This window comes from Pelodiscus sinensis, chromosome 3 (assembly GCF_052426305.1).
Source record: "Pelodiscus sinensis isolate ZL-2025 chromosome 3, ASM5242630v1, whole genome shotgun sequence".
Classification (NCBI taxonomy): Eukaryota; Metazoa; Chordata; order Testudines; family Trionychidae; genus Pelodiscus; species Pelodiscus sinensis.
Genome location: NC_143054.1, coordinates 141,519,331 through 141,543,282, shown reverse-complemented (window position 1 = coordinate 141,543,282; position 23,952 = coordinate 141,519,331). Strand labels below are relative to the sequence as shown.

The window sequence follows — 23,952 nt, the reverse complement described above, 5'->3', positions numbered from 1 at the left end:
ATTAGACAGGAAGGAAGATCCTGTGGTTAAGGCACTGCAGGGGTTAGGGCTCACTCCTAGACTGTACTTGAGCCTCCTGTGACATCAGGCAGTCACCATCATGCTATACCCTAGCCCCGCAGCTGTAAAATGGGGGTGACATCACTCCCCAACTCTCCAGCACATTGCATGTGCAACATCCATTACTGTTTGTGGCGCTCAAATGCCCAGGGATGGGACATGGGAACTTGCTGAGCATTACCCAGGATACACTATCCTGACACTGTTTCTGGAGGAACAGTACTAGGCAGTGTCAAGTGTTAAGCTGGATGCATTTCTCTGCCATGTTTCCCCAAAAGTCTCACTCACTGCAGACATTTATTATGCAATCTTTGGATAAGTTCACAGGAAGGATAAAAACTTCAGAAATCACTCAACTTCACACTAAAATGGACCTGGGGGTCCTAAGGAGGGAGCCGTTTAAAGAAGAATTCTAGAGTCCTGGTCACTCCTTGCCTGGGGCGCTTTGCATTGGAGCCTCCAGGGGTCTTGGCTTTGCTTTTACCCTTGGCAGGAGAACTAGAAGTAGCTACAGGAGTCCTGATGGGGCTGGGTTCTGAGAAGGAGCTCTGCAGCTCCACAGCAAAGTGATAGTCCATGTGCTCCAGGAGCTCCCACACTGGCACCAGCTGCCCACACTTCTCACAGTGCAGCTTGTCAGCTGATGAGCTGGCAGGGCCTGGTGCAAACTCAGCAGATGGTGGCAGACTCTGCTGCTTCCACTCAGGTAGCTCTGAAGCAGCTGGTTCTGTTTCTAGGACACTCCCAGAGGGTGGACCAGCAGAAGGGGTTTCTGCATGGTCAGCGAGCATCTCCTCAGGGGGAAGCCATCTGCAAGGGGAGGGAGAGCTGCAACCCTTGGGACTGTGCCTCACAAACATTTCCAGACTCTTGCCAAGGATGGCACCGTCTCTCGCACTGTGGACACAGGGCTCAGGCACTGACAATTCTGCCCCTGCACTAGGGATGTCAGGCAGGCAGGGGCCTGTAACCACATGAGCTTGTTGCCTTTCTGCTGCCTTCCGGAAAAAGGACTCAATAGCATTTGTGGACTTCTTGCTGGGATCTTTTCTTGGGCTCCCAGTGCCTTTGGCATTTGGGCTGGATGGACCGGTGCCCACTGGTAGCGTACACTGGGTGTCACTAGTCAGGAAGGCAGCAATGCCTGCAGGAGAGAGCGTTGGAGCCTCCGAAAACTTGCTCACAGTGAGATGCAGAAAGGTGAGAGGAGGGGACCTGTCAAGAAAGCAGATTAGCAGCAGTTCAGACTCAGCCCATGAAGTGAGAAGCCTTTCAAGGCAGAATTTAAATAAGTGTGTCTAGTTTCACTGGGCATGGGGACAGTGTAGCAGCTGACAGCTGGGACAGGACACTTGTGGGCTGGGAGAGCAGTGTGTCTTAGTCATGCCTGTTGGCAAAATGCTAATACCTCTCCTCCCCCTCTCACTGCACTAAGCAGCCTGGGCAGTGCAGACTGCCTGTGTCACTGACCGGAGCAAAGCGGTGCTTCCTTGAGGAAGCTAGGCCAGGCCCCTTGGATAATGGCAGGGAGCCTGAATAGCTCCCTACCCATGGTACAAGGGGCCCAGCCCTCCAGGGTTAACTGGTTACACATACTGTTTAACCAGTTAACTTTTTAAATGGCATCTTACAGCCCTAGCAACTCTCAGGCTCCCAGTCAGGAGGAGTTGCTGCTCTGAGCCCAGTATACTGCATCCTCCTGCCTCAGCTAGGAGATAAGGGTTGAAAGAAAAATTGTTGTGGTTAAAATGCATTTATTTCCCTCAAAGCCTCTCTGCTCAATTAACATCTTGTCCCCATACAACCAGAGCACAGCCACTCTCTTCTGGTTGGCCCAGGGATGGCACCCTGAGCTCAAGCCAGTCAGGTACTCATGCTGCAGCAGGTACAGCTCAGTTCATTCCAACTCTACAGGAGCACAGTCTTGGGTGCAGACTTGCCCCCTTTTCTACTGGCACCCCCGCATGCTGAATGTGGAAGCTGGCACTGCATGGCAGGAGATGGGGGAGGATAATGCTCCTTCTGGATGGGTAATGCTCACCTGCTGCTAAGCACAGGATAATATGCACCTTGGCTCTGCTAGGGATGTTAGATATTTTATTTAATAACAGTGTTAATTGCACCAAATCTCAGTGGTTACTCCATTATCTGATGCCCCCCAGGGGAAGCCTACTTTCTTCCAACTCCAGGGGCCCTCAACTCCCTCTGCCAAATCAAGCTCCTTCCTAAGAATTCAATCCCTTTTCCTGTCTGTACTCAGTACCTCCCCTTTGCCCTGCATGTGTCACCTCCCAGGGCACAGCCCAACCCCCGTCCTCCAGCACACCAACCCTGAGCCAGAAAGAGAACTTGCTCACCATGCAGCCTGTTGAGATCCTGCCATGTTGCAGTTTCGGATGATCGCGAAGGCATCACTGCTGATCTTATGGGCATCATAGCGTGACAGGGCACAGTGGCGTGACAGGGCACTGGCTCGCTGATTGCCCTGCATGCGGATACTCACACTCAGCTGTTTGGCCACCCGGCAGTTCTGCAGAGAGAAGACAGCTGCTGCACAGGACAAAGCAATAAATGCCAGGAACATGCTCAGCCTGAGCACTATGTGGCCAATCAGTAACTTTTCAATCCAATGCCACAATCTGTCCTGGTAGGACAAACTGCCATTCCATCACTATCACAGTCAGGTAAATACAGTATGTGAGGGCTCACAGACCTAGTGCATGTGTGTGCTTCTAGCCCTACAGGTGAATCTTTCCTTCTCTGGGTCCTTCCGCACCTCTCAACTCAAAGTCAGCCAGCAGATGTGCATTTAAGTGCAGGGCAACTTCCTCTGCCATTCACCACCTCCCTGAGGCTGGTGTCAGCTCAGTGAGCCAAGACCCTGTAGGCTCTGTCCCAGCCCCACAGCAAGAGAAGGCAGAATACCCTCTCAAGCCCCTCCTTACTTGGACTCTGTCCTTGTTCAGTCTCCCCGCCAGCTCCAAGGCCATCTGCAGGAGCCAGTGCTGCACCTGCAAGAAGAGCACATAGCAACAACTGATACACTCTCACACACATCCAAGCAGCTGCCTTTACAGAATCTGGCAAACAACCCTGAACAGTACCACACTCAGTAAGCTGCAGACATCCAGAGCCCAAGGCAGTGAGGAACACTGAAGGGGCACTTGGCTTTGACAAGGACCAACAGGTCAGTTTCACACAAATCCCAAGATACCACAAAAGCTTCCAGGGAATCATTAAACCCTGGGGAGACAGAGTTTGGATTTAATCTGAGAAGCCATCCATGCCTCGGAAGCTAGAGCATGCCAGGCACTGCCGCACATGCCAGTGCTGGGAATCCAAAAAGAATAAGGCATCTTCTAGTGGCATTGTCCCAAGCCCAGGGAAATGCAGCAAGTGCAGAAATCCTATGGATTTTTAGAGCCCTCATCACTCCTGCCCTCTCACTTGTTAGTAACACAAGGAAAGATAGAATTTCTAACATGAGAATGTTGACATAAACCTAATCTGAACTCAGGCTGGTAGATTAAGAGTTCAGCTTTGTACTGCTCTATCATATGGGTGCATAGAAAACCCTCTCCCACCCTGCCCAAAAACAGGTATTCCCCAGTAGGGGCCCAGCTGACTTTGATGACATTTGTGTTAGCAAATTTACCATCACTTGCACTGCTGCAGTCACACAAGGACTTTCACTCCATCCAGGCATTTAAAGGCTCTTTTCCAGAAGGAAGCTGGATTCTCGTTGAAGAGGCTTAGTAGTAACAAATAAAGGCCAGCAACTGTGACAGAGGCAGCCAGATGACAGAGGGAATCTGCCTCCAAGCTCCTGCCTAGTCTGCCTTGGTTAAGTGCAGCTCAAGGTAGAAGAAACAGTCTGATGATGAAGATGCTCTAGCATATCTGACAGCAAAGGTAAAATATAGTGCACAGGACATGTTCCTCCTGAAACACCCAGTACCATGGTGCTCCCTCAGGCACAGCAAGAATAGGATTTAAAATTAATCAGTGTCAGGAAGGTATTGGGTATGCAGCTGAGGAGAGGGCAGGACAAAGGAACAACCCTGACCCTCTGTTCACACTGGTCAGCACGCTCCAGTGTATGAAGGGCTGAGAGGCTTCTGTTCTCTGCTGACTGAGGGAGAGGTTTCTCTGCTGAGTTACATAGCTGCTGTTGTTGAACAGAGCCTACAAAGCCTGAGAGCTTGATATCAGGGCACTACATTCAGCACGGTGAGATGGAGCAGCTCCTGAGCCCAAGGAGAGGAGGCTGTAACCTATAGAGTGGTTCAGCAGCCATCCCATATACTAGGTCTAAACCAGTTCCGCTGCGGCAATCTATCACACTCCTACCTGTTCCTGAGTGGCCAAGGCTGCTTTCCCAGGGAAGTTCTTGCTGCAACCAATGGACTTAGGCAACTGCCGTGGTTTCACAGGTTCCTGTTCGATTCCTCTGCACATATCATAGAGCCAGGACCTGAAAGCCCCCAGGGGAGGTCTGAGATTAAGGCTGATAATGTTCCATCTCGCCTCCTCACCTCATTTAGGATCACTGAGTATTTAGCCTCAGGAATGCAGCAGCACAGGGGGGAGGAGAAGGCAAGTAGCTCCACAGGAGACAGTCTGCATAAAAACTGGTCCCCCCCCCCATGAGCACCAGCTCCTGCCTGCTTCTCCTCCCCCTCTACCTCTGATACAGATGCAGTAGTGTGTGGGGAGGGGAGTGGGGGGAGGTCTTGCATGTAACCATGAAGGCTCACTCAGTTAACCATTTAATCAAGCTACTAACGTATCCCTCTCTCATACTGGCTATGTCTGGGGTTCCATAGTTAGGTGACCTCAGCTAGCTGAAGCAATGGACTGCTTCTCAATTTGACAAGGATAACTATACTCAGATGATGGTTTTACCTCCCCAGACAGCTGATTTCATTCAGCTACAGTCACTGCTCAGGTTCCCCAGCTGGCTCCCTCCCTTCAACAGCAGCTTTCTCTAGCGGTTCCCAGCCACTGCTCTGGGCACTTGGCATTTCAGGCTTGGACTGCTATTCTAAGCTCCCAACACCTAGGTGATCAGCCAGTGCTATGCCTGAGCACTGCCTGCCTCCCAATCCATTCCATATTCTCTAACCTGCTTGAGAGCTTGAGTTGCACCTCTAGAACAGCAAACAAGGGCTTAGTCTTGGGAGGATGGACAAATACCTGGAAAGATCAGAAGCCACGGCATGGGCCTAACAGACCATTATAGCTCACTGCTCATGACAATGAAACCCTCAAAAGGGCCTTAGCAAATTGTCCAGAGCAGCAACCTGAGCACTAAGGATGGCCTAAGGATCTACTGCTGAAAAGGAGAACACAAGCCTAGCTTCTTATGGAGATCTAGAAGACCTGAGGGAACCCAGTGCATCACTTACCCAGTCTTGTCTCCAAAGTGAGTTTGGAGCTGACACTCACTGAATAGGGTCAGCTGTCCCATGTACTCCACTCCCAGTATATCCGTGATAGAGGCACCCAGCTTCCCTCCCAGGTTCCGGCTGCAGAAGGAGGAAACATAGAAGAGATCCCTCACATGCATTGTTCAACACATCCTAGCTTTCATTCACTGGCTAGGTCAGCAGGAAAGGTTAGGGAGCAGTGCTGGCTGGCCAGACTTCTTGACAGAAGAGCAAAGCATGATGATTCCAGTGAGGATGGGACAGCTCATCAGTCCCTAGCCAGAGACGTGGTTGCTTAAGAACAGAAAGAGACAAGACAAATGCACAAAGACGACTCCCACCTTTGTTTAAAATACCTATTTGCTTACCCAGGCTCCCAGCCCAACCTTGAAGACTTTTGCTGCCCCTTTACATGGGCAGGAAACCTCTCCCGTATTAGTGATCTGAAGGCAGGTGCTAACTTTGCACCTCCCGAGTACAGGCTCAGACTGGAAAAGAATGTGATGGTACATTTTCCAAGCTCCACTCAAAATATACTTTGAAAGACATTGTTCATAGCAGACTGTGCAGATATTCAGAATATGACTGTGTTCTCCAGGTGCTCTGCTCCCCATCACTGAGGTCTGAATACACAAAGCACAGGAAGTCTATGTTTCTACTTACTGAGCCTTGCACATTGTCCCACTGTGCTTCTTGAATTAAATTACACCTTAGGGGAGAGGTGCAAATGACACCCACTGGACTTTGGTAGACCATTTGGGTTTGCCTCCTTCATTGGGGCAGAAGGAAGTGGCAGCATTTCCCAAATCTACTGACTCATGTCAGAATGGAGCTGTCCCTCTCAGTAAATCGCACAGATCTTCTCAATAGAATCCCTCTTCTCCCTTTTTGCATATTTTAACAATAAGTATTTAACGTTTTCAGGGCCTGTCTCCTAACAATTACTTCTTAGCATACCAGAGGGGGGGGAACTGACCCTACAATTAGCTTTCCATGCACTAACTGTCCATTAATATGCTTTGAGCTAGTCCCATTTCAAAGTGCACTACAGAACTGTGAGTGTAAACAGGACAGCCAGCTGCAAACTGAATGTTCATGTAGATAAGACCAAAATGTCTACGTCATCACTGAATATCTGAATTAGCCCTCATTCGGATAAATGGGGCAGTTCATACTTCTCCCAAGTATTCAAGTTCTGCCTGCAGGGCGAGCCTGAACTAACACAGCCATCTCAGCAACAGACCAGTTAGAGATTTTTTTTTTTAAATGAATGCTTAGATTCTAGTGAACAAAGCAGCAGCATGAAAGAGGGGATGATGCACTCTACTGCCAGATCCCAGGGTCAAGAAAAGCACACAACTCCCCAATACTTACATGCTGCTGATGGGCATGTGGCTGAAGAGCTGTGGGACAGATCCCTGGGATACCAGCGTCTGGCGGTTGGGCTTGTTCAGCCCACAGGCCAGTTTTGCCAGTACCTGGAATATGGAAGAGTGTGGAAACCCCATTACTGCAAACCCCATATGCTCAGAGGACCATAGGCTTCTAAAAAACTCTGCCTCCTAGGTTCTGCAATACAGCCCGCAGCTAAAGGCTGCAGGACTTTGGGATTTCACAGTGTTTTCCATGGGCAGAGCATTGCTAAGAACAAGATTCATGTTTCATCACTCTTTATTCCCAGTTATTAACTACCTCAGTATCTGAACTGTGCTGGCTAAACTGTCCTTAAACACAATGTTGTCTGAAAGTCTAACTCTGAGAAAGAAGTCAGAGCCCCATTTTAGATAGTCTAGAAGACTTAGGGTGTTTAGCATGGATATGTTGGCTCAGTTTTGGTCAGAAAACTTTGCTAGAGCCTCAAGAGCAGCCATCACATTCCTGCCCTATTAACTATCCCTGCCTCCTTTCTGTCTGATCTTCTCTTCCATCCTCTCTGCTCCTGTCTTGCTCTGTCTTCTCTCTGCAAGGTCAGCAACAACAGAGTGCTACAGAAGGAAACCCACAAAATGCGAGTCAGTAAAAAGTCACATAGTTGATGCAGCAAAAAAAAAAACCCAGAGCCGCAGTATCAGAGTGAGTCAGTTCCCCTTCACAGCTGGCTGCACGAGTGTGGTTATGGTTGCTGCAAGCAGCTGGTTGTACATTATTCAAAGCACATCCACCAGACTGCAAGATAGTGAGTCTCAGAGTGCCAACCTAATCCATCTCACATCCAGCATTGATGGAGGGAGGGGACCACAATGACCTAGGGTATGACAAATTAAAGAAGAGTTTACACCAGTAAATACCTTCTACAGGCATAGAACATGCCTCCTCACTGTAGGAAAGAAACACTAAGATCAGTCATTTCTAGAGAGGACTCTCTCCTGAGCACTAGATCTTTTCCACAGTAAATTGACTGCTCAAAGTGTCAGAAAAATCAGAGTCCTGGCCAGTAAGTGAATCCAGGTCCAGATAGTTTACATCTCCATGGTACTGGGCAAATATTATAACCCATTCCTATATTTAATGTTATTTTCAACTACATGTTTAAATGTGACCATGATATTCCATTCTACTCAGATGCTATCAGACAGGGACTCTGACAGTTTCCTTTATTTTCCTGCATAATCAGAGTTCACCATTTGAAATAAAATCACCCCATTGTGTTACACACACCTTGTTGTGTGAAATCCCAGCTGAACACCTCAATCCTGTAACTGCTTCTACTGCTGCCCTCATTTCCTCCACAATTACTGCTCCGACTGTCAGCTGCAGGTCTGGACAGCTGATGTCACCAAAAGGCAGTGATTCAAGCCACTGGCGCAAGCCACGCTGCCGCAGCGCCTCTGAAAAAAAGAGCACAAAGGAGATTAAAACCCAACACAGCAAGGAGTGTGGGGGTTCTAGCAAGCCAGAATGAATGGTGGCCATATGCTTGTCACTGCACCTTTACTCCATGGTCAAAAGTTAAGCACCCTGCACCAGTGCATTTAGAAAAGAAAAAAATCCTCTTTACTGAACATATCCTTTGGAAAAAGGAAAGCAAGTCTCTTTGCTATCATATTACTAAAACAGACACAACTATTCTCCCAACTGCACCCTGGGCACCCAAGGTGAACAAGATGAAGTAAGGTTTCAGAGAGCTAGCTGTATTAGTCTGTTTCAACAAAAAACAAAGAGTCTGGTGGTACTTTAAAGACTAACAAATTTATTAGGGTATTAGAGCATAAGCTTTCATGAGCTACAACTCACTTCCTTAGATGCTAACAAGAAGACAGGCAGAAAGAGAAAAAAACCACACTTCCACACACAGATCTGTGCTGCAGAATATCTTGAAATCAGGGGTGTAGCCACGAATGGGCCTGGGTGGGCTGCAGTCCATCTACCCCCAGTCCTACCTCTGCTCTTGCCAGTGCTTGTCTGGCTCCACCCAGTGCTCCAGCTGGGGCAAGAGACGGGTCGGAGCCCGGTCCCACTCCATTGCTCCTGACAGGGAGAGGAGTTGGGGGCTTGCAAGCCCCTTGTGCCCTGACCTCACTCCCTGACTGGAGTGCTGGGTGGGCAGGGGAAGCGAGGCAAGCCCATGATCCTCATCAGTAGCAGAAGTGCCCAGCAAGGCAAACCCAGAGCACCCATCGCTGCTCAGCCCCACCCCCCAGACCGAGTCCCTGTGAGTGCAAAGCCCCAAAGGGTCCCGAGCCTCCACCTGCCTCCTGCGTGTGCAAGGTCCTCAGCCCCAGCGTTGCCTCCTCTCACTACTGCGGGTGGAGCACAGCCCAACCTGCTGCCAGGATAGCGATGGGGCTGCTCACACACCACGAGAGCCCACCCTGCCGAGCTCCACACAGCCCAACCTGCTGCCTGCCCCACAGAACCAACTGAGGGACATGCCCTCTTACCATGGCAGCGGCACTCCTCCACGTATAGCTCTGAGGCCCGTGCACCTGGGGGCGGGGGTTGCTTTCTTTACCGCCCTGCCTGCTCACTGGAGCTGGTGCTACAGCTACAGCCTTGAGGCTGCACACCAACCACAAGGCTGCAATGGCAGCATGGGCTCCCCGCTGCATGGGGGAGGGTGGGAAGAGAAAGCTCCCGCGATGGACCACCTGGGAGGCAGCCACAGACCACATTTTGAAAAACACTGCTCTAAATAGACCACAGTCGGTACATAATTTTGTCTCAGTCTGCAAAGTGCTCAAGTACGTGCACAACAGCGCTCCCAAGTGGTTGTTTGTGAATGTTTGGACTAGATCCTAGTGGATTTTGAAACTGTCTGAATTTGACCTTCAGCCCATGGATATCAGCAACCTGGGTGCAGGCATTCTGCATGGCAAGTAGGGATGAAAGATTGGTAAGGGCCAAGCAGGGAAAGGAGATGCTAGAATTCTTCCCCAGACTCTATTTGCAATGCTGGCCTTTCACAGTCACAAGTAAGTTGCCTTTCACCTGTTACTAAGGAAGCCTTGTTTCCCTTGTGTTTCCACACTGAGGCTATGTCTAGACTGCAAGCCTCTTTCGAAAGAGTGCATCTAGACTGCACGCGGAATTTCGAAAAAGCAAGCCGCTTTTTCGAAAGAAAGCACCCAGTGAGTCTGGATGCTCTCTTTCTAAAAAGCCTGTTTGCTGTCAAGAACGCCTTCTTTTGAAAGTGATAGAGATGTAGCCGTGTTAGTCTGGTGTAGCTGAAACAAAATACAGGACTATGTAGCACTTTAGTGCTACATAGTCCTGTATTTTCTTTCGAAAGAGCACTTTTGAAAGAAGGTGTTCTTCCTCGTGGAATTAGGTTTACCACCGTCGAAAGAAAAGCCGCATTCTTTCGATTTAATTTCGAGAACGCGGCTGCAGTCTAGACGCAGGTGAAGGTTTTTCGAAAAAAGGCTACTTTTTTCGGAAAAAACTCCTGAGTCTGGACACAGCCTGAGAGGCCTCCTTTTTTCTCTTTCTTTGATTTAGACTGCAGTGTAGGGCAATTACATTGTAACCTCACTTTCTTTAGAGATGAAGGAAAATAAACTAAAATGAAGAGCAAAAAGAAATTGTTTAACACCAGGAACAGGAAGCAGCATCTGCCTGGTGGCTTGGCATTACCTTTGTGATCCATATTCTCTTTCTCTGCTGCTGTTGTAGAGATGTTGGGCAGTCCCTGGACGTAGGTAGTTGGCAGCAGCTCTGCTAAGATAGGTTTCCCTTGCATCTTCTTGAGCCTCTCTTGTACAGCACTAGTCAGGTCCATGTAAGCTTCATCAATGCTGGCACGCTCAATCACAGCAAAGCGCGACATCACTTTCATCACCTCTACACTGGCCTCTCGGTACCTGCAGTGAAAAGACACAAGCAGTTTAGTCTTTGTCATGAACATGGGGACTCAAGGGCCTCTCAGCCTATGGTCTCTTTCCTTTCATCTCTCCATTCAAGTCCTCTACTGGATGGGAGCCTAGTAGCAGGACGGCAGGTGACAGCAGGGCCCAGGCCAGCATCCAAAAGCCCACCCAGGGCTGGAGCTGGTGGCTGCAGGACCAGCCGGGGTAGAAGTGGAATCGGTAGCAGGGAGGGTGGCAGACTGAGGGGCTGGTGACAGGGGACCTCTTCTGGTCCAGCAAATTCCCAGCAAAAAACCTGTAGTTTGACCCTCCTGTGGATAAACTCAGAGGCTGAAAGGCAAGGCAACACACATTACAGTCACCTTTTCTGAATCTGTGTAGTGCTAGGGAAGGGTCTGGCTTGACAGAACCAGACACTTAAGGCTAAGCTACAGATGGCTAAGCTACATAACTGCCTTAAGGCTAAGCTACATAACTGCCTCTCTCTCAGATGATACTATGTCAATCTAATACTTGGTGTAGACATGACCAGTTGATGGAAGGATTCTCCCAGCAACTTAGCTACTACTTCTTGTGGAGGTGGATAAGGACACTGATGGAAAAACTTCTTCCATCAGTACAGGAAGCAGCTAGAGTAAGACTATGATCACCTTTGCTATGGCTACGCTACAGAGCTTACAGAGACAGGGACACATCAAGCCCATAGGAAAGAGCTCTCCTATCAACTTCATTACTCCAGCCCCAGTGATCAGCTAGATTAGCAAGAGAAGTGCCCCTGCACATATAATGTTGTCCACACGGCCCTTAGCTTGGTGCCTTTTATGCGGCTCACGAGGGTGGCTTATTCACATCCCAGAGGAACACAGATGATACCAAGCCATCCGGGGCTACCACTCTGTGCCTAGGCCCTTGCACAGACCTGGCCTGCAGGCTGGTGAGGGGCAGGTTTCCCGCTCCCCCCTCGCAGTTCTCCTCGGGGCCGGCGCAGAAAGGTGGCTCCTCAGTCCCTGTCCCGGGCGGGACGGAGCCGGGCGCTGCAGACACCCAGCGGGGCTCGCCTCACCTGCTCAGATCCGCCTTCCCGTAAGCCTGGGGGATCCGCGCCAGCACCAGCTCCGGGCAGCGCTTCTTGGCCTCGTCCGCCCGCATGCCGCGGCAGACCCCGAAGGCGCGCGCCTCGTAGCTGACGGCGATGACCCTGCGGGGAGAGCGCGCGGCGCGTGAGGCGGGCGGGCGGGGGGCGCGGGAGGAGGGAAGGGGGTGGGGAGGGGGCAGCACGTACCCGCCGCCCCGCCACGCGTCGTACTGCACCACCGCGCAGGGCCGGCCCCGCAGCCGCGGCTCCCGGCGCTGCTCCACCTGCGCGAAGAAGCAGTCCATGTCCGCCAGCGCCACCACGCGCTCCCGCCCGCGCGACATGCCGCCGCTGCAACCGTCAACCAACGGTCGCAGCTCCCAAGCCCAGCAAGCCGCGGGCGAGCGCGCGCCGCCCAACGTTGTTTCGCTGCCCCGCCCACCGCTGAGGCGCCGCGCGGCGCCGGCTGGGAGCTGTAGGCGCAAGATAAGACCCGGAGGCCCGCGGTGCACGCTGGGAGTTGTAGTGCCCGCGGAAGGGGCTGCGGGTGGGTCGGTGTTAAAAGCCCCCTTTTTCCGGTTCAAAGAACTGGCGCGGAACGTGCGGCTACTTCCATTGGATCTCCGGGTATTAAGGAAACGGGACGTGGGCTAGCGCATGCGCGTCGTCATGTCCTCGGACTCGCCGGCGCCGTTACCCTCCCTTTGCGCATGCGGTTTTCCTCCTTCAAGCGTCGCGCGGGTCCACTGGCTCATGCGCAGTCGCCTCCCGAGCCTCGTGGCACATGCGTACTACGTAGAGCCATCTTGGTCCCGGGTGCGCCTGCGCACTGCTTCTTCCTTTCCCCGCCCCCCTGGTGCGGTTGCCCCCGGCCCTCGCCTGCTCCGGTCGCCCCGCGCGGCTCCTCCCCCCCCCGCCCGCTACCGCCATGTCCACGGAGCAGGTGAGCAGCCTGTGCGAGCAGCTGGTGAAGGCGGTGACGGTGATCATGGACCCGGCCTCCACCCAGCGCTACCGCCTGGAGGCGCTCAAGGTACCGGGGCAGCGGGGTCCGCGTGGCCCGAGGGATGCTGGGCCCCCGGTCCCGGGAGGGCGGTGACACCCCCCACCCCCGCTGCGCCCTGCGCGGGGGTTCAGCCCGGAGAGCTGCTCCGGGGTCCTCTGGGCTCTGCCCCGCCTGCGCCGGGTTCCCCAGTCTCCTGCCCGGCGGGACGGAGAGCGGGCAGCCAGCCCTGCCTCTCGTCCCCTGCGGCTCTTCGGGGCTCCAGAGAGACGCTGCAGTAAAGGTCTAGACCAGGGCTACTCAACTTTGGAAACCCTGGGGCTACAGTGATACTCACAGCACGTGCCCAGGGCCGCAACTTAAGTGTGGTTGCATGTACATGCAAATAGCGTCTTTCACACTGACGGGCATGAATACAAAGATGAAGGTAAGTACACATTTAAGTCAGGCCTGCTGATATTAATAAAATGCAATATTTACCCGATTTCCACCCAGATGACAGCACTTTCAATGAGCAATGACAGTCCAGGAGTTTAACTACTAAAATGCACATCAACAGAAGACCATTAGATTGATTCCATTTTTGTTTAGGCTTCCACCTGCAGGCTACATGTTGAGCCCCACGTAAACCCAGACTGCACTGTGGGCCACAAACAAATGGACTGTGGGCCGCATGCGGCCCACAGGCCACCTGTTGAGTAGCCCTGGTCTAGAGAGAGGCAATCCCCAGGGCTGGGCTTTACTGCAGCACTTTTCCCAGACTGAATAGGAATGACTGGGAAATTGGTGTCTTTTCGCATGGTTGGGGTGGGAGATCTGAAGTGCATCAGAGACTCACTCTGCTGCTCAGGAGTCTCAGAGCAGCATCAGAGTGGCTCCTGTAGTCTGCAGTCTCAAGAAGGCACCTGGTGGTATTGAGCCTCATTGGGAAAGTACTCCCAAGTGGTGAGGATCTGAGCTACTAGGTAAAGTTTAAATTCTACAGAAATTACTGCAGAGCCGCCTGTGCTTTCCATAGAAATTTCCCTACTGGCATTGATAAATTAGCCACAGGGCCAGTGGGGTCCATGCCCAGGAATCCTGGCCTGTTGGGAAGGGCTTAGAAAAATGGGTGCCTGACGGGCTCCGCTTGACCATCCAGCACTCCTGCCAGTGTGGTGGCTTCCCGCATCCCAGCAGAAGTGCCAGGCAGGCAGAGTGGGCAAGCCCTCACTTCTATGGTAGGAGCACAGGGGATGGCGAGGCTGTAGGCAGAAGTGTTGGGGCTTTTGTGGGGCTCGCAGTAGCCCCCCAAAAAGCCTGTGGAGCACACATGGCCCCATACAAGCTTCCATCTGTGTCTGGCCACTTGCAATGGGTAGCTTTGGAGCTCCGTTTTTCTTCTTATCTGCAAATAGCCCTAATGTTTCACTTTTCCCATGTTCGTTTCCATGCTACCACAGTTTTTGGCTCATGTTTTCCTTGCTTCTTTTCAGTTCTGTGAGGAGTTTAAGGAGAAGTGTCCCATCTGTGTCCCCTGTGGTCTGAAACTGGCAGAGAAAACCCAGACAGCCATTGTCAGGCATTTTGGTCTTCAGATCTTGGAGCATGTGGTCAAGTAAGGGAGCTCATTTAGACTGCATGGATGTAGTGATATCCCACACTCTGGAGAGCTTTTTATGGAGAGAGAACAGGACTCCCCTGTTGTCAGTTCTGACTATTTTTTCCCAGATGTTTGTTGGTTACAGCAGTAGACTGAGTATCAGGATATTGGGTTCTATACTGAGCCCTGTCACTGACTCAGTAGAGGACTGAAGGGAGCAAGTCACTTCCCATTGCTGTCCTTTCTCCTTGTCTCTAAAACGGGGCTAATAGCAAAACACTGCAAGAGAGGCATGCAGATTAATTTCTGGCATAGATCTTGGACAAAAGACAGATAAATGAAAGTACCTCTCCACTATATAGCTTGGGGATTCTGCTCTGTTGGCGCCACAAACCCAGTATTCTGTGTTCTTGCTCCTTTTCCTGTAGATGTTAATGAAGCCTGCCCATTCCCTGAACTGTGCTGTTCTCAATGGTGCAGGTGATCTAACTGGGCAATAATTGTACCTTTGACCCATGACGTTGCTCAGTCTTTTCACTAAGGGCTTGGGTACTGGCAGAGCAAGTGAGCAATGCAGCTCCAGCCTCCCTAGCGTGGGAAAAGAGCTGATGGTTTACTAAGACAAGTCAGTGATCTGTCCCAAAATGTTGACTTGGTGTCCTCTATGTGTATTGTTGGCCAGGTTTCGCTGGAATGGCATGCCTCGTCTCGAAAAGGTCTATTTGAAGAACAATGTCATGGGGCTCATATCCAATGTAAGTGCTAGCTGCATTCAGGTAGCATATGGAGCACACTCATAGACATTAAAACCAGGAGGGATCAGCATGATCATCTAGTATGACCTCCTGCACGCTGCAGGCCACAGATGATCACCCACCTGCTCCTGTAATACACCCATCATCTGTGGTAGAGTTCTGTCACTTCGTAGAGGTGACACATGGCGGTGAGGAGGAAGAATGGCCATTGTTAAAGTACAGAAGGCCCAACTTCAGTTTCAGGCTATCCCATAAACTTGCTGTATGACCCTGGGGTAGACACCATTTCCTTCTGCACCCCAGCATACTGCTCTGTAAAACGTGGCTAGCTTAATCACCTCACAAGAGCTGGGGGTTGTGAGGTTTGCTTCAGATCTACAAAGTGCTTATGCAGTCCTTGGATGGACGGTTCTATAAATGCAGAGATTGTCACTTGTTCAGGTGACGTATAGTGCTCAGTGCTACAAAATGCATCTCTGAAGTGAGGATTTCCTCCGCTCTTCTCATGAATGCTAGATATTGGCATTAAAGCCATATCCTTGAATCCTGTAGAGAATGCGGTTTGGTCTGGTACTGTAAATTATAGTTTATGGAAAAGGAGAATTGTGGCTTGAACCCAAAAGTGCTTTTGAGTTCTAGACTTCCCATTTTGCCACTGTAGGCAATTTCCTGGAACTTTCCACCCCCAACTGTCAATCCATCCCATGGAGGCAATGGTCCTCAAAGACCCACTTCTCTTCAGTTGACAGTTGTCTGGTGCACAATCTGCCAGCTGTGAATGCCTGGAAAGGTGGGAGTTCCAATCAGGACAGGGACAGCTGGGATGAAAGCTTTGTTGTTTTTTAACTGTCCAGGGGGTCTGCAGCCAGACTTAGGGATGTTAGCAGGTAATAGAATAGTCGACTAACTGCATGAATTCTTAATGGTTATTTGACTATTTTATAGTCCCCTGGGGGCAAGGCTGGCAGCCAGTGCATTCCTTCCCACTCCTGGGGAGCCCCCCCCCCACCCTGTGTTTCTGCCTCTGTATCAGGCAGCAGCGTGGAGTGCCAGACAGGAGCCAATCCAGGAGGGGAGCCAGTTTAAAAACCAGCTCCCCTTGTGAACCAGCTGCCTGCTGCCCCACGCTGCTGCCTCTGATACAGAGATAGCAGCACGGGTGGCAGCAGCCTCTGCCCATGAGGGGTTCAAGCTCCCCGTGGACAGAGGTTGTTGTGTGGGGAGAGGAGGTGGAGGAGGCTACCAGAAAGCAACCTCTGTCTGCGTTGACCTGGGCTGGCCGCAGACAGAGGCTGCTCCATGGGATGCAGAGCAGCCTCTGTCCGCAAGGAACTAGGACCTTCTGTGGACGAGGCGAGGGGGAAGCAGCACCGCAGAGCCAGTGTAGGAGGAGCCTGCTTTCCCTACCCCCGCTGCCTCTGACAGAGAAGCAGCAAGGTGGGGGGGAAATGGGAGTAGTCAACTAGATTAACCGATAAGCCTAGGTTTATTGGTTAATCGTCTAGTCAAATAACTTGTTTGCATCCCTCACCAGACTTACCCATGGTGTTAGCGACTGTTCTTGGGGCACCTGACTCTATTTTATATGATGATTCTTCTTTCTCTCATAGGGAACACAGAATATTTTAGAGGAGGAAAGTCACATTAAGGATGTTCTGTCTCGCATTGTGGTGGAGATGATCAAGCGTGAATGGCCTCAGCACTGGCCAGATATGTTGAAGGAGCTGGACACACTGTCTAAACAAGGGGTATGAAGCACACCTACCTGACATACTTGTCTTTGCTCTTCCAGTGGCTCGTAGATCTCCTTTCCTTGTTTCTTGGTCAAACAAGTTGGCATTACAGTCAATCACAAGCTGTTACCGTGATCTAGAATAATGACAACAGAGGTTAAATCGCCCTAGATACTTCTCTCAGCCTGTACCCCAGAACATGATTTGTGTCTCTAATCACTTTAGCGAGCAGCTCAGTGTTACGGCAAGACTGATGGGTTTGTTTATCTGGGATGCTAGGAGACACAGACAGAACTGGTGATGTTCATCCTCCTGCGTCTGGCGGAGGATGTGGTGACCTTCCAGACGCTGCCCACCCAGCGACGACGAGACATCCAACAAACACTTACCCAGAACATGGAGAAGATCTTCAGCTTCCTGCTCACTACCCTGCAGCAGAATGTCAACAAGTATAGGCGCATGGTAAGAGGCTCTTTCCTGGGAGCCCAGTCAGCACTGGGTTCATGGACATGATTCACACATTTTGGGTGAGTCAGAGGAGAATCAGTCTGAAATCAATTGCTGTAGTTAGACCACAGAGCTCTGCTATGAGCATGGGAACCCCTGATGGCTGATAAGAAAGTCTCAGGGTTCAGGAGACAACATTGGTGTCAGCAGTTGGATTTGTTAGTGTTGATTACCTGTGATAGATGAGAAGTTGGTGCTGGGAGGTTCATTTAGTTGGACTAAGGCATCAGTTTGCATGATGCACTGTGAGCTATACCAGGAACTATTTATGCTCAGTTCAGAAACTCCTCCCTTCCTAGATATGTTATGGGGTACTGCTATCTTCCACTTGCAGATGCCCCATCTCCTCCGATAAACAGAGCAACATGGGCTATAGTTTATTACCATATGATACCGGAGATGTGCAGGTTGCTCAACACACATCATAATGGCAGATCTTTGCCCCAAGGAGCTTGTGGTCTGATCCAATGAAAGTGAAGTGGGGTTGTGAAAGTGAGGGACACATCAGTGACCAATCCAGAGACAAGCTTCATATCTGCACATCTTGTTCCCTTTTTATGCTGTGTTAACATCTAAAGCCATGCTTAGCATGACAACCGCATGGTGGAGGTAGGGCAGCGATGGGCTGGATCCTATTCACCAAGAGCAGTGGTCTCCAACCTTTTTAACCACAAGATCATTTTTTCAATTTAAGTGCAATTAAGATCTACCTCAAACCCAAATACTCTTGCCCCACTTCCTTCCCGCCTCTTCTTTGAGGCCCTGCCCCTGCTCCACCCCTTCTCCGAGGCCTCCCCCTGCTCATTCTATCTCCCTTCCTCCCCCACCCTCACTCACTTTCACCAGGCTGGGGTCTTATGCCAAAGGGGTTTGGCATGTGGGAGGGGCTCCGCTCTTAGCCCAGGATGGGGAATTGGAGTCCAGGAGCGGTTTCAGGGTACAAGCTCTGGGAAGGAGTTTGGGTGCAGAAGGAGGTTCAGGGCTGGAACAGGGGTTCAGGAAGCAGGCTTTGGCTAGGCACTGAGATGGCTTCCAGGTGGTAGAGCAGTGAGATTAAGGCAGGCTTTTTCCTGCCCTGTCCCTGCACCATCCCTGAAAGCAGCTGGCATGTACAGCAATGGCTCCATGGCACCATGTGCTGCCCCTCATCTACAGGTACTGAGCCCATGGCTTCTGCTGGCCACGGTTGCCCATTATTGGTCAATGGAGCTGCACAACAAGCAGGAGGCTCCTAAGGGGGCAACTCAGGATCACCTGTCAGAGGCTCCAAGATCTACTGGTTGGTGACCATTGACCAAGAGGGACATTTCAACCAATTTCCTTGGCATGTACACTGGCGCATAGCCCATTCTGTAGAGCTGTGTATTTTTGAACCATTTATAGTTGAGCTCTGGTGGGTGGGAACCCTTGGCTGTGTCTAGACTGGCCAGTTTTTCCAGAAAATCAGCCGCTTTTCCGGAAAAACTTGCCAGCTGTCTACACTGGCCTCTTGAATTTCCACAAAAGCACTGACGATCTCATGTAAGATTGTCAGTGTTCTTGCTGAAATACTATGCTGCTCCCGTTCGGGCAAAAGTCCTTTTGCGCAAAACTTTTGCGCAAAAGGGCCAGTGTAGACAGCTTAGATTTGTTTTGCGCAAAAAAGCCCCGATCGCAAAAATGGCGATCGGGGCTTTTTTGCAGAAAAGCACGTCTAGATTGGCACGGACGCTTTTCCACAAAAAGTGCTTTTGCGGAAAAGTGTCCTGCCAATCTAGATGCTCTGTTCCGAAAATGCTTTTAACGGAAAACTTTTCCGTTAAAAGCATTTCCGGAAAAACATGCCAGTCTAGACGTAGTCCTTGTGTTTTGTCGTTCGTCTGAATACATTTCTTGGTGAGGTATGAATTACAATGCTGAGACCCTGACAGGGTGGGTTTCTTCTGCTAATGGTGGAATCCTTCTGCTTGGCTAGGTTGGAGCACCCCAGGAGCATGATGCCCTCACCATTCTACAGGTTAGCAGATCTTTGAGCTGTTTGTGCACAGGCTGGATTCTAGGGATTGGGTGTCCAGCGACTAGTCTGCGCACTGTGTATTGAGAGGAAGGGAATTTCTAGGCCTGGCAGCTGTACTCTGCAGAGTGGTTAGATATTCAGCTGTGGTGTGGTGGGTCAGTACTTAGGCATTTGGGGTACAACTGGCTGACCTGAGTCATTGCCTTCTAAATGTCGACAGAATGAAGCTTCCAAAGCAAAGCCTTGCAGTGGAAAGTGATGCTTGCAACCTCCTTGCATGCAGAAAAACAGAACATCTGCTCCGATCAGATGCAGCTGTCAGATATAATTTAGGCAATAAGTTGGCCCACACAGCGCATTGTTGCTGTCAAGTAGTTAGAGTTGGGGACTAGAAGTCAGGACTCCAGTGTCCCATTTCTAACTCTGCCACTGGCTTGCTTTGTGATCTTGGTCAAATCACTTCTCCTTTCTGAACATTAGTTCCAGAATGATGTGGTCATGTGCTTTGACCTTCCCAGAGGTTGTGATCCTTGAATGTAAGATTCTTTTAAAAATGCTTCCTGGGAGTTTCAAGGAAATATTGGAACCCACCCACACCCATGCAGAGGAACCTGCTGCCTGGAACGTCGTCTTTTCAGTGGCTTAACTTCCAATGGAAAGGAAGCAGTAATGATAGCTGGAGTAATATCCTGAGCTGGAAACCTTCTCCCTGGGTTTATTCTTAGTTTATCTGGTTGAACAATGGTAATGTCAATCCTTTATCTAAGGAATTAAAAGTCATCTGCCTCTTTGGCTGCCCGGGCACCTGAGTGACTTTTGGGGGTTGCTGCCCCAGGGCAATTGGCAGAACAGTTTCTGGAACCCACCTAGGCCCCATTTTCTCTGTATGCTTTTGTCACTGGATGTCTGTTCACTTGAGGTTTCTCTTGGCTGTGCCGTCTTGAATGTGCCAGGGCCTACCCAGCAGTGGCTGGGAGGAGAAGTGCACCAGAGCAGCTCACTTACTGTCTCTTGTTCTCTTTTTCCAGAAGACTGACCTGGCTCAAGAACCAAAGGTGGGTATGGCTGGGGAAGCTGTGCAGACAGAGGCTGTTTAGAACCAGACTCGGGTTTCCATGCCCCAGCCTATCACCAGCCAACAAGTTGCTTTTATACTTTGGTTAAATACCTTACTATTTAGAAAGGAGGAAACTGCTCATTTCAAGCAGCCCTGCTATCAGAAGGAAAAAGTCAGAAATATTAGGGGGGCAGGCAGAGCATTACCCCATTCAGAACTGATAGTTTTAGCCCAAGGACTTTGCCTCACTTCTCCCCACAACTACCAGTTACTTTCTCCGAGAAAGTTATTTCAGAAAGCAGCTGCTGCCATATAATGCATGTGCAGTTCCTCAATGGAGAAGTCCGCTGTGGATGAAGTTGCATTTGTCAAAGTTCTGCCCTAAGATTTTTTCCTTGTAAATCCATTCTCGCTCTGAACTGTTGGTTATGGTCTGTTCACAGGCCCAGGCGAACTGCCGTGTTGGAGTAGCTGCACTTAACACCCTAGCAGGCTACATTGACTGGGTGGCTATGAGCCACATCACAGCAGATAACTGCAAGCTCCTGGAGATGTTGTGTTTGCTCCTGAATGAACCTGAACTACAAGTAGGAGCAGCAGAGTGTCTTTTGATCGCTGTCAGCAGGAAAGTGAGTTCTTCTTCATGAGCTTTACTGATGCCTCCTACCCTCCACATTCCCTTCCTTCCTCTGGGTTTATTCTTAGTTTATCATAAAGTTGATCAATGGTAAGGTTTCTCCTTTATCTGTCTCTGGCTGCCCAGGCACCTGAGTGACTTTAGGGCAGATGCTTCCCAAGGGCAATGGATAGAGCAGCGTTGGAACCCATTCAGGCCCCATTTCCTCTGTATGCTCCTTCAGACAGCTTGAAATCCCTGCTTGAACAAAAATCACAATTCATTCCTGACCCTTACAGTACCCAATGCTCTGCCACGGAGGAGAGTTGAATTATTACTATCCAGTTGTAAAACCCAGTATATTCTGCTGCCATGTCCAGCCTGGGTGTATTTATTACTGATCAATGGCACAAGCACAGTATTCATATTCAACCCTACAATAATAAACCAGTACAGCTGCCTTGCAGTGACAAACCAATAGAGTTTTTTGGGTTAAGGCTCCCCATGGGGTTACAGGAAAAAAACACTTCAATCACCAAGAGTGTGTTTTTTAGTTTCTCTTGCTGTATTTGATTCTGCTTAGTGGTGGAATGCCTGCCCCAAAATGGTAGCACAGCTTCCCCTTGCTGGTGGGATGTGGTGCTGTCATGTGCTTTGACCATTGTTTCCTTTATGTTTAGGGAAAGCTAGAGGATCGGAAGCCCCTGATGGTCTTGTTTGGAGATGTTGCTATGCACTACATACTCTCTGCTGCCCAGTGAGTACTGTCCAGCTGCTGTGGGAGCATGTCATGGCTTTAAGTGGAAACTGTCTGCTGGTGACCTATATTAATAAGTAACTCCCTGCCCCAAGGTGTAAAACTAAAACTGGGCTGTTGAAAATGACCTCAGCAACTGTTCCCATCATGGCCTTGGCTCAGGTGTGGATAGAGTTCTTAGCTTTGTACCACTGCATATTAAACCACTGCTATACGTAAATCCCAAGCATGCACACTAAGAATATGAAAATGCATTTAAGTAAGTAACTATGTAACTTCTGAAAACTTCAGCGGTTACACACGGGGCAGCAGTTGGCTCGATGGGAGCCAGTGCACATGGTGGACTGACTTTTAAGCTGGCTCCCTTGTGCATGCTTGCTCCCACCTTCCCCTCCCTCCCCCACACCAGTGTTCCCTCTAAGATTTTCCACCAATATTGAGGTCATGTGCACTTGTTCGGATGTGTGCCACTGTTGCACCCACCAGTTACTAACAAATATATAGATAGATATTAAATGATATGGAAGAGAGAATACTAAACCAGCCCTTTCCCAGTCACATTCCTACCCATCCTGGCTAATAAGTATTGTTGGACCTAACCTCCATGAATTTATCTAGTTCTTTTTTGAACCCTGTTTAAGTCCTGGTCTTCACAACATCCTCTGGCAATGTTATTTGTGTTCTGATTTTCTATTACCAGCTATACCTTCCCCTTCCAAAGTCTGAGATTTTTCAACAGCTGGGGCAATAATTTTGCATGCCTACAATGCCTATACTCCCAGTTCCATCAAACTGGAAAGATTGCACTTTAAATGCATTAATGTATCATTTGTAAATTGGATTTCCTTTACCTAGCTATGCTGTACTGATATGGCCAAGATGGAATTGGGTTTTGTGTTAATATAGCCTCACTGCCTACATTGGAAAAACATGGCTTACAGAGAGATCTACTGTTCTCCTAACCCTGATCAGCTTTTTTCTTCCTGTCCACATGTTTTAAGTATGGCAGTGTATGATAGGGCATATTACTGCTTTGTTTATAACATTAAAATGGTGCTAACGAAATTAGCATTCCCACCTCCTTCCAACAATACATTATTTTTTATATAGTTCCTAGCTAGATGTTAGATGACCACAAACAGTCTAGAGATCTTAAAAAAAACCACAAGCAATTCATAACCAGGATCAAGTCAATAGTGGTTATTTGGAAACCTCTATCTTATCTTCCAAGGTCCCTATCATCCTGCAGCCCACCTATCATATTAACCTGCATTTACGAACATGCTGAGCCCCCAAATTGGAAAGGTGTAGGCTTCACATCAGGGTAAGCCAGAAGCGACCTAGAAGCTTATTTAAAAGCAGATGAGTGTTTCCAGCCCTTCCCCTCTGTGGGGATTCACCTGCGAGCAATGACAACCTAAGCAGCACCAGCATTACTCACCCTCCAGACAGGTGCCCTGAGCAAAGCACAGTTCAGATGGGGGTGCAATGCCAGCCACGTCCAACCCAGTCAGGTGACCAGAAACCTCCAGCTGCACATCACTAGCCCCCAGTCTATGGAGCCCCACCCCTGCAGCCAAGACCTCCTGGGGCCTCTCAGCCCCATGGGGGGCACCGCACCCATCCATTGGCTGTGGAAGGAGTGCACCAGCCTGGGCCTCGCCCACCCACTGTCTCACCTAGAGAGCGAGGTTGAGGACCGTTTTGGAGGAGGTGATTTTGCACTGCCCCAAAGCTCTGGCTCCTGCGCTCTGCTGCTGCCTCTGCTCTGCCGCCGCCTGTGGCTTTTTCCTCCCGGGGCTGCTGGAGGAGCAGCTGTCACTCACGGCACAGCTCCCGCTCTCGCTCCAGCTGGGGCCACCAGAAGAGCAGCTACAGCCAGCCACCCACAACATGCCACCAGCGCTGGCCCCGGCCAGGGAAGCCGCCACACGGCCCGCAGCTCCAGCTCTGGGCAAGGGCTGAAGCTAGGGCCAGGGTCACTGATGGCTGCCCAGCTACTCCTGAGGTGGGCCAGCTGCCTGCCTTGGAACAGCTGAGCAGCTCTGTGTGGCTCTGCTGACAAGGTGGGCAGGC

At 50.3% G+C, this 23,952-nt stretch overlaps 2 protein-coding genes across 5 annotated transcripts in view; one reads left to right on the top strand and one right to left on the bottom strand.

Annotated features, from left to right (window-relative positions):
* Positions 1-338: 338 nt before the first annotated feature.
* Positions 339-12,599, bottom strand: POLH (DNA polymerase eta). Of its 2 annotated transcripts, XM_075925018.2 has the most exons (10): positions 12,078-12,594; positions 11,859-11,993; positions 10,563-10,789; positions 8,148-8,317; positions 6,864-6,967; positions 5,469-5,588; positions 4,411-4,534; positions 3,006-3,071; positions 2,418-2,590; positions 339-1,275 (listed from the first exon to the last, which is right to left on the bottom strand). In XM_075925018.2, exons 1-10 carry the CDS (start codon positions 12,212-12,214, stop codon positions 444-446), a joined length of 2,088 nt encoding a protein of 695 aa, XP_075781133.2. In that variant the 5' UTR covers positions 12,215-12,594; the 3' UTR covers positions 339-443. The 2 variants fall into 2 exon arrangements, with proteins under 2 accessions (XP_075781133.2, XP_089633521.1); XM_089777395.1 differs by having other exon boundaries at positions 11,859-12,599.
* Positions 12,600-12,712: 113 nt separating this feature from the next.
* The window catches only part of XPO5 (exportin 5), a 42,881-nt gene continuing 31,641 nt past the window's right edge, over positions 12,713-23,952 (top strand). For 2 of the 3 annotated variants that reach the window (XM_075925013.2, XM_075925016.2), the window contains exons 1-9: positions 12,713-12,903; positions 14,349-14,470; positions 15,138-15,210; positions 16,821-16,958; positions 17,223-17,405; positions 19,405-19,446; positions 20,475-20,501; positions 20,947-21,132; positions 21,800-21,876. In XM_075925013.2, the coding sequence (XP_075781128.1) occupies positions 12,799-12,903; positions 14,349-14,470; positions 15,138-15,210; positions 16,821-16,958; positions 17,223-17,405; positions 19,405-19,446; positions 20,475-20,501; positions 20,947-21,132; positions 21,800-21,876 (953 nt within the window). In that variant the 5' untranslated portion in view covers positions 12,713-12,798. The remainder of the gene's footprint in view (positions 12,904-14,348; positions 14,471-15,137; positions 15,211-16,820; positions 16,959-17,222; positions 17,406-19,404; positions 19,447-20,474; positions 20,502-20,946; positions 21,133-21,799; positions 21,877-23,952) is intronic. The other variant, XM_075925014.2, reaches the window with a different exon arrangement.